Raw genomic sequence first — 10320 nt, forward strand, 5'->3', positions numbered from 1 at the left:
TGCATTTTGTAATAATTAAAACAAACAAAAAATTTTATAGGAGTAACCGAAATGAAAAAAATACTAAAAAGGGATGGAATATATATATATATATATATATATATATATATATATATTAAAATAAACATCTTATAGTATACTACTACTATGAAGTAAAATTTAAATTGCAGAAAAAGTAACAATTTAAATTGACGAATCCCGTTGTATCAAAATTTAGAGTGAATTTTTTTTTGACAATTTTTTCTTATGATTTTCTATGACAAAATTTTGAGTGAATTATTACAAGATTTTTTTGGACAGATTTTAAAGATTAAATTAAATTAAGGCATGAGATGACGAAGAACCTCAAATAAAACCCTGAAGTGAAACCTACCCTTAACGCTTTTTCACGGAGGCCACCGTCGTCTCTCAAAGTAAGCCCTTCCCTTTCCATCGTTCACAGCGGCGCCTCTGGTTCTCTCACTCCGCAACCAAACGACACCCATCTTCGTGTCGTCTCCCTGAAACGACACCGCCACCGAAGCAGAACCCTAAAATTTTGCTTCAGCGATGCAGCACGACGAGGTCATATGGCAAGTTATCAGGCACAACCATTGCAGTTACATGGCCAAGTAAGTACCCTCACTTCTTCAATTTTCACTTTCTTTACTTCCTCCTCAGATTTATGATTTTTTTTTCTTTTGTAGAATTGCGACGGGGAATTTTTGTAGAAACCCTTACAACGTGACTGGGGTTTGTAACCGAAGCTCGTGCCCTTTGGCTAATAGTCGCTATGCCACCATTCGCGATGACAATGGTACTTTTGCTTACACGCACTCTTTTTTTTGGGGGGGCTTTTTTGGGGGTAGAAATTAATGCGTAGCGATGAAATGCTTGTGGGGTGTGAATGAAGCTGCACCCTTTGGTTGAGTTGAGGTTAAAGTTTGGTTCTTTGGAGAATCCACAAGATGGCTTTGTGAGGCCCTATTTAAATTGTCTTTGATGTCTCACTTTTGTTCTTCATGTGCCCATATGGAAATAATCTGGTTTGGTTTTATTGTGTGCAACATATCAATGATTAAGGGCGTGTTTGGATAAACAGCTTAAATGAGCATTTATTTAGGACCAGTTTGTTTAAACATAAAAAAGCAGTTTGTTTAAGCTTATTTTTTAAAACAAGTGTTTTTTTAAACAAAATATGCAGTTTTATGAGTTTCCGATGTGTTTGTCTAAACTACTTTTTTTTTTTTTTTACCTAAAATAAGCACTTTTCTGCTTTTTTTAAGAAGCAAATCCTACCAGCTTCTTAAATAAGCACTTATATAAGAAACAGTTTTTTTTAAGTTTAAACAAACTGGCTTATAGGATTCGCATCTTAAAAAAAAGCAGAAAATTGCTTATTTTATTAATTTCTTTTTTAAGTTTAAGCAAATGGACCCTTAATCATAGCTTAATTTGTGAAAATTTTTGTTGCTTAATTCAATAAGCTTCACTGTTTAACGAATCAGCTTTAATTTTCTGCGGAAATATCAAGATAAATTCAAAAAAGCTCATGGAAACTCTTCGAAATGCCCCTAATGGTTATCCTGATGAATGGCCAATGCTATAAGTGGGGAATTCATGGCAGAGTATGCAAATAATCATGATATTGCATTGGATGTTGCAGGAGTGTTTTACCTTTACATGAAAACTATCGAAAGAGCTCATATGCCGAAAGATTTGTGGGAAAGAGTAAAGTTGCCAAGGAATTATGAGAAGGCACTTGAAATCATAGACAAACATATGGTACTGTGGATCTACGTTGTCTTTTGACATGTTTATGTATTCAATGTTTTACATGTTAGTGATTATCAAGATCAGTTGTGTGCTTGACCATTCTGCATTGGCAGTTGTATTGGCCCAAACTTCTTATACACAAGATAAAGCAACGCTTGACCAAAATGACACAGATGAGGATACGTATGAGGAAACTTGCTTTGAAGACAAGGTTTGAAATCAAATTCTCATGTGCATTTTGTTTTATCATGACAAACCATACCTAATTTATCCATAAGAAGCTTGTGCTCCAGATGCTCTTAATTTGTTTGATTCCTGCTTGTTGATTCTGAACATTTGAATAACCAATCTGATAAATGCATTTTTGCATGTGTGTGTGAAGGAAATATAATTTTCTGAAGAATTTACCACATGAAGTAAAAGCTCAAAGCCCCACCATATTACATCTGATTTTCAATGAATCAGTTGCTGATGGTTTAGACTATGGGCTAAATTTGGCTTGTTCCTTCACTTCCTTGAAATGAGGGAAGCCAAGACAAACCAACTAAATGTTTGACTACTATCATGATGCTTAGTTCTGGTGCTGATTCTCCTTAAAATCCAATTTAGTGAGAATAACATTATACTACTCCAGCTAAGGAAAAAAATAGATCTCCCACTTGTAGATGTAATTTTACAACCTTCTCATTACTTTTGTTTTTTATCCAATATTTATTAGAATGGATTGTCTACTTTGTTTTTTGTAATTTGACATAATTACACTACAAGCTTATTCTTTCGAAGTACATTTTGTGACAAGTAATTCTAAAGAGGGACAAGTTTATGAATGAGGGGTAGCCTATCTGCTTAATTAGAGGGCACATCACATTAGAAATATTGTGGTTGACTTTTTTGTCCAGTTTTTTCTGCTTCTTTCTGTTTGCTTATTTGTTTAATAATCAGGAAACACTTACTAGAAATCAATTACTTCTACATTGTAATGGACCAAAAGCAAAGCATATGTATGTAGTCATAATATAAACAGAAATAATAGGTTCTATAGGATCTGTTTTTGTAAATAATAGGTTCTATAGGATCTGTTTTTGTATTGAACCATTCTGAGTATGCACCAAAATCTGCCTTTTCAGCCTTCTCTTCAAGCCTATAAGATTAATAGTGTGTTTGGATAACAAGTGAGAATTGATTCTGGTCCATAAAATCATGGCGACCCCATGAAAGATCTGAAGCAACTATTTGTTGCTTCACTCCTACCATGATTTTTTAATCAATTATGCTAGAAGTGAATCTAAACCAAACATGCTATAATTCAATAACTTTAAGATTTTGTCTCATGTCCCTCGAACACTAAATTTTAGTGTTAATCTGTTTGATCCCATTTTATTTGACACTAATCTGTTTGTGGATAAGTTCCCTTTTCAGAATTTAAACTAGAATTTATTTGACTGCTGTGACTTTATAGGTATTCTTCCCGTCTGTTATTTTTACATGTGTATATATTATTTTGAATATGATTTTATGTTTGATGTGAGATCTTTGCATTGTGTTACATTCATATGGCAATTCTTTATACCTTTATCTATATTTTAGGTCGTTGTCTACAATGAAAGTTCATATCTGTTTCTCCATAGCAGTTTATCATATTGGTTATTGTGGTTGCTGTTGTACAGGGAGAAAATAATGACAACTCCAAGGAAAGAGAAAAAGAGAGAGGCTCGAAGAGAAGAGAAGGCCGAAAAAGCAGCTTTGTTAGAAAAGGTCATAGTTAATCTTAATGTTACCCATGCCCATTAAATTGTATGTTGTTTTCACATTACTCACTGGTGCTTTTGAATATTATTTAGTCTATTGAAAAAGAGCTATTAGAACGCCTTCAAAAAGGAGTTTATCAACAAAGTGATATATACAATTATCCTCTTGAAGAGTACAATAAAGTTCTTGATATGGAGAAACTTCAAATTGCTGATGAAGAAGAGGATGAAGAGGTATGTATTCACTTATCCATCTTTTTTCTTTTTTTTTTTTTTTCTGTTGTCAATTATGTTTCAGTTAAAACTATTTGGAATTTAACTTTTTAATGTGTTTAGTCTGTTCAATTTATCAATTGTTTGTTTTTGGATTGAACAGGAACCAGAGGTAGAATATGTAGAAGGTTATGATGAACTTGAAGAGGAAGAAGACATGGAGGATTTTGGTGGTTTTGCAACTCTCAAGTCTCAGGGTGATTTTGACGATGATGAAAATGGTAACATTTAGTTTAGAAGCTTTGCAACATGGATTGAATATTTTTCACACGTTCAAATATATATTGAATGACATTTTTTGTAAGTGATGAAATCGTGAATTAGGTTTCCATTTTTGTTTTAAATATTTTTTCACTCAACAAGGAATTTGGTTTTGCTTGATTATGAAGCCCAAATTCAAGGATTCTGACCAAGAGGCTGGTATGATATAGTTAAGCAGGTCATGTTATCCATGTTCTGCACCTAGTTAGGTAGACATAATAGATAGGATATTATTATCTTAGTTTTGTTTTGACTTCAAATGCTGAATATATTAGATGAGAATTTTGTTGGCTGCATAATTTCTTTAGTCACTCATGTACTTCATTTATTCTAGATTTGATTCTGTAATCAGATCTTCCAAGTCTTTTCATCTTTAAATTTATGGAAATTATGATGTTAAAAGGAAAAAGATTTAAAAATTAAAACAAAGTTTACTGATCTACAATCATATGTCTTCTGATTACTTTCAAATTATTATAATCTAATCTAATAATTTATACAAACAATTTTTGCAAATGATAACCTTTCATATTGAGAAGGAATCTCTGTGTCACCTTTCACGAGTTTTGAAATAGTTCCAAACTTACACATTTGAAAAGCAAAAGCATGACAAAGTCTTACTAATGCAGCTGAAAGCACTGATGATGAAGAGGAAGAAGCAATTGATCAGAGTAGAGCAAAAAGGAAAATGGCATTATCTTCAAAGAAACTTGAGAAGAATGGCCTTGGTTCTAAATTAAAGAAGACAAGGGTACTTGTTGAGGTAATTATACAATATTTTCTTCTATGAAAAAATATCAGCGCTTTTAAATGCTATTGGATATTGTAATTCTATATATTACTTTCTGTGAACATCTTAACTTTGGGGAAGTTTTGCAGATCATAATTTCAATATGTATAATTTATAATTGTTGACATTCAGTTCTAATTTGAAGGCCATACCCATTATTGTTTTCAAATAAATGATACCATAGACTGCAATTTCAGTGCTCCGAACTTTCAAGATAATGTTAGAAAGTGGAAACAATTTTGATTTTCTGAGATTGAAAATTGAGCAATGCCTCTTATTTTTTTTAAAGAAGTTAGCTATTAACAAAGTGGGGGCGATCCCTGGCACAGCAGTAAAGTTGTGCCTTGATGACCAGTTGGTCATGGGTTCTCTAATATGGAAACAGCCTCTTTGCATATGCAAGGGTAGTGTTGCATATAATGACCCTCCCCCATACCTTCACATAGCAAGGAGCTTCGGGGCACTGGGGTATGTTAGTTTTTTTTAGTTATTAACAAAGCCAATCCTCTGTTGTTTACTTCAATAATATGTTATATGTGCATGTGTTTTCTGTGTACCGTGCACTGACAATGATGTGAATCAAATCCTTGTCGATATTTTCCTTTCCTCAGTTCCTGTTGCTTGATTTTACTTGGTTTTTGTTTTGTGTTTGGTTTGCCAAAGCTACATTCTGAAAGTTATAACAGATCATTACGCCAGACACATGCTGTAATTTTATGATTAATATTCGTTACTCTTTAAAGAATAGGGCATCAGTTAGCTCCATTCCATCTTTAATTTTAGAATTAACTTTTGAAAAGCAAAAGCAATGACATAGTGGACTGTATGAGTGCCAGCCATACAGGGTTGAATTATATACAATTCCATATTAGAGTAATTTTCTTCATTGTTGACACTGATAGAGTTTAGAGATGTATGAAATACCCAAAATATCTTGGGTTCAGGACCTGATATTGCAACCTTGATTCTTATTGTTTTCAGGTTGAGCGTGAGGACGCTGGTGAAAGACAGAGGATGGTACAATAGTTGCATTCGCCATTGTTATGGACAGGAGAGGAAAAATGCTATAGCAGAATCGGAATTTTGATTATTGAGTCTTCTATTTTTTTTTCAGCTTTTGAAATTATATAGATTTTCCTCTTTTCTTTTTAATTTATTTCATATTTGTTCTGAAGAGTTCTGGCAAATGCCATAAATTGTAGTCTAGGGTTGTTTGATAGAGGTGGAGCATCTCATTCCTGCATTAATTGACCATTAGGGTGTTTTTATAATTTTCTTGGGTCACGCAGCTCAGCCAGGTTTTGGAATTTGGAGTCCTTTGTAAGTTTTGAAAAAGTTAAGCACAAGTTAAGCACATTCTAATATTTTTTTCTTCAACTGGTTTTTACAGATGTTTTGTTGACATCTAGCGTTCATTTATGTATAAAATTGGCTGTGTCTGGTGGGGGGGGGGAGAAAATATTTTCAACAAATAAACTAAAGCTTATATCCAAAATAAATAAATATAAAAGCTGGTTTTGATTGAAATACGATTATTTTTTTATCAGGAGGTATTTGGGGTTGTTTATCTGGCAACCCCTTACCATGTCGAACCATTTGGGGGTAAAGTGATACCTTTACTCAAGTGTCAAATTACTTTTGGTCTTACCAACAATTTTTGGTTGAATATGCGATCCTATAGCATGAGAAAAACCCTTGAACAAATTATTTGCTTGTGTAGTTTTCCCTATAAAAACCAAATAGGTTATAATGGGACGAATTATGTGATGTGTGCCGGATTGCACCATCGAATGTTACAAATAATTTCGTGCTGTACAATGCTCCGTTATGTATAACAAAAAATATCTGATTGATTGCACCACTAAATGTTTTACGAGTCTTATTTTATTAATTCTACCTGTGCTAGTGAAAAACGGCTATTTTTTAATTCCATTCTGGTGTTTTTTTTTTTTTTAAATTATTAGAATGAGTATTTTTTGAATTAATTGTGAGAATGGGTAAGTTGTGATTAAGGGTGAATAAATGGGTTCAGGTTCATGGACTGGCCTGTGGGGTCCGCGGTCCGCACGAGTTACGGATTAATTTTTTTAAACGGTTGGTGATTATGTCATATTTTTGGGTCCGTCCCGTTTAACTCGCAGACTATGCGGGTTTGGCCTGCGGGGTCCACGGGTTGCTCGCAAGCCGCATTGGGTATATTAGGTTTGATTTTCTCTTTTTCACTTTAAATTTTTCTTTTAAAATAACAAATAAAGAAATATATTAGATAAGATAAAGATTTAAAAATAAAAATAAAAGATTTAAATTAAAAGATGATAAAGATAAAAAAGGATAAAATAAAAAATAAAAGATAACAGAAATAAAAGATTAAGATAAAAAAGATAAGTGATAACATGCTAAAAATTTTCATTTTTTATATTTTCTCGATTTTTTTTTCTTTTAATATATCCTTTTCATATCTGCAAGCCATAAATAATAAAAATAGCAATTCTTATCATTTAAGTTAAAAATAATTGTTAAATAAATATTTTTAAATTATTTTAATATATTTTTGTTATAAAAAATAACTCACATCAAATTTAGCAATTATCATTGTAGCAGACTAATAACATTTTTTCTCCTCACGGTTTTTTCCACCACGCAGTCACGCACAAGTCATATGACTCTTTCCCTTGTAGGGAAAACAAAACGCGACTCACATTCACGTAGTCACGCGACACACCATAGTGGCACAGTCTCGGCCCACCACCGTACCACTACGCAAAGTACATCTCTTCTCTCTCTAGCTAGAATTTGTTTTTTATCCTATTTTTGTTGGGCCGATTTATTGTTGTTGTACTCTTAAATTTGAAGATGGAGAAGTCTCAAACTACTTCAAATATGGAATCATTTGTTGTTGGAGGTGTTTAAATTTTATATTTTAGATTTATTGCTTGAATTTTCTTTTGTTAAGACATTATTTATTTTATTGATGTAATTGACTAATTATTGAGATTTTATTTACATCAGTATTGAACTTAATTTGATTGTATTATATTTTTATTAAAATTGAAATTCTTTTAAAACTAGACCCGCGGACCGGTCCGTTTGACTTGCGGGGCGGGAACAGACCAATTTATTTGGTCTTTGTAAGAAGCGGAGAGGACTGGCCCGATCCACTGTCAATGTAAACTTATGCTGACGGACCTTACGCAGGGTGAGTTGACCCGCTTACCCACCCCTAGTTATGATGAGAAATCATGCTAAACACGATTTTCCTTTTGAATTTTTTAAGAGAAGAAATCGTGCACATGCTGATGATTTAGTATTTTGATTTTATTTTATGTAAATCTAATTAGATTTTGGAGGCAAACTCGAATATTTAGATTTAAATTTAGCGGAGTGATAATTTTTAGATAAATAGTCAAGCTCGTATTAAAAAATGAGACGTTGACAAATTGATTATTGAAAAAAATTTCAAATATGATTCCAGGACTTGTTAAAAGTATAATAAATTAGTTTTGTAGATAATCTAATGATAAAATAGTCTTTAAATTGTCATTTAATATCAATTTGGTTATTAAAAAAATATAACTTTATTTTTACATAATATGCTATATAATGAAAGAACAAACAAGCACATCGGGCACGAATTCCGATTGCTTTTAAGTTTTAACTCAGGATTATAGACAATGTTCTCAAAAAATAAAAAAGAGAACTAAAGACAAATGATGGAACGTCATTTGCGTACCTAACAAAAATAGGATACATTGTTTATCAAGTGATAAATTATTTCAATATCTAAATGGCTTAAAGAAAATATTAAAAAAGTTCCAAGAGATATAATTTCCGTTTCCGCAATTAATGCATTTTTTTAAAACTTATCTAAAATATTAAGAAAGCTATTGATAGAATAAAAAACACCGACAGTTTTATCAAAATAATGTATATCAATCATGCAATGGATTCTTGGGATAAACAGAGCAAATAATTTGGCTAAGTGCAAGATGGGAGAACAGGTAAAGCATATATCAAATAAGCAGAGCAGTTACGACATTTCATAGTGGGAATGGACCATCAAGATCTTTTTGGATTTGGTTGAATTAAGAAATATGAATGAATGATTGCCAAGTTTGTTTTTTTCTTCTTCTTAATTTTAATTTGTTATTAATGTTAAAAAATTTAAATATGATTAACAGTAAGATTTGATATATTTCTTAATAATTATTTATAAAAGAAGAAAATAAAATAAAAAAGATAAAATATATGAAATTTTTCGTAGAAGTTAAAATTAATTTATGTTATTTTATTTTTTCAAAAGCTTTCTTATCTAATTTTTCTATAAGCTTCTTTAGACTAGTTATAAAAATAATAACTCTTGCGTCGGTTGATCTATGTAGTTAGTGTTACTAAAAGTACATATTTGTTAACCACTAATTATAATACTTTTTAGTAAATTAAAAATCAAATATTAATCTCAATTGAATAATTTTGATAAATCAAGCTAATTCAAACTCCACCTTAATCCCAAGTTATAAAAAGTTAACACTTACTATCTTTATTTTCTTTCTTTTGTGATCATTTTCAAATTATTATAATATAATAATTCAATCATATTCGGTGATAACTTTAAAATCCTTATAATATAATAATTCAATCATATTCGGTGATAACTTTAAAATCCTTATAATATAATAATTCATAACCAATATGTCGTTTGTCTAAGTAAAACTTAGTTTTAATCCTTTAGAAAAATCTTAGATTTAAGTTTAGAAGAATTTATCAGATATTTTTTAATAAAAAATAATCATCAATAAAATTAATAAACACTTTTGACCAATAACATATGACTTAAAATAATAATTCATAAAGATTGACATACAACTTTGTAAATGATAAAAAAGTTTTATCCCCTTTATCCAAAAAAAAGGTTTTATCTCCAAAGCAAATGCGCTAATTATCGATCAGTCCCACATTTGGAATTTTATTATTTGATTTGATGCAGTTGAGACCTATCATACGGAGAAGGAAGCTCTATATATGCATGTGTTTGTTATGCTTGATATTTACAAATTTGGAAAGTAAAAGCATGATGAAGCCAAGTAATGAAGCTGAGTCCAAACTCGATACATTTCATATTATTAATTTCCTAAATTTTCAACTACGTACGAACGTCAGGTTGATTGCATTTGTCATATAGTATCTGCAAAGGAGAAATTATTTTATATATATAACTCGCATAACTTACCCACATTAAGTGTTGATTTAAGTAGATATGGAGGAAAATCTTAGGAAAGATTTTTTTTTCCAACTAGAATTAATACACGTGTATATCATTACAAATATAAGAGTGAAGACTATTCTATAGTTTTCGGCAACTTTAACAAAATTATTGCATATCAAGCTGTCTCCACAATAATTTAAGGTAATATGGTGTTGCATTCTTATTTTAATAAACTAATAGTGCACGTGCTGGCACTATAAATCCACCCATGGTGTGAGGTTGCTAATAAC

The 10320-nt window shown here is 31.2% G+C and overlaps 1 protein-coding gene across 1 annotated transcript; it reads left to right on the forward strand.

Annotated features, from left to right (window-relative positions):
- Positions 1 to 335: 335 nt before the first annotated feature.
- On the forward strand, positions 336 to 6204 carry LOC114417157 (protein MAK16 homolog). Its single transcript, XM_028382266.1, has 9 exons — positions 336 to 611; positions 687 to 796; positions 1646 to 1764; positions 1869 to 1966; positions 3423 to 3510; positions 3597 to 3737; positions 3880 to 3997; positions 4667 to 4800; positions 5809 to 6204. The coding sequence occupies exons 1-9, from the start codon at positions 550 to 552 to the stop codon at positions 5851 to 5853; spliced, it is 915 nt and encodes a 304-aa protein (XP_028238067.1). The 5' UTR covers positions 336 to 549; the 3' UTR covers positions 5854 to 6204.
- The last annotated feature ends 4116 nt before the right edge of the window (positions 6205 to 10320 follow it).

This window comes from Glycine soja, chromosome 6 (assembly GCF_004193775.1).
Source record: "Glycine soja cultivar W05 chromosome 6, ASM419377v2, whole genome shotgun sequence".
In the NCBI taxonomy this organism is placed as follows: Eukaryota; Viridiplantae; Streptophyta; class Magnoliopsida; order Fabales; family Fabaceae; genus Glycine; species Glycine soja.

What these genes read in the sequence shown, in the direction of transcription:
- LOC114417157 (XM_028382266.1), top strand. Translation starts at nt 550, where the DNA reads ATGCAGCACGACGAGGTCATATGGCAAGTTATCAGGCACAACCATTGC. An exon ending in CATTGCAGTTACATGGCCAA is followed by an intron (nt 612 to 686) that starts GTAAGTACCCTC and finishes TTTCTTTTGTAG; the next exon opens with AATTGCGACGGGGAATTTTT. An exon ending in AGACAAGGGTACTTGTTGAG is followed by an intron (nt 4,801 to 5,808) that starts GTAATTATACAA and finishes TATTGTTTTCAG; the next exon opens with GTTGAGCGTGAGGACGCTGG.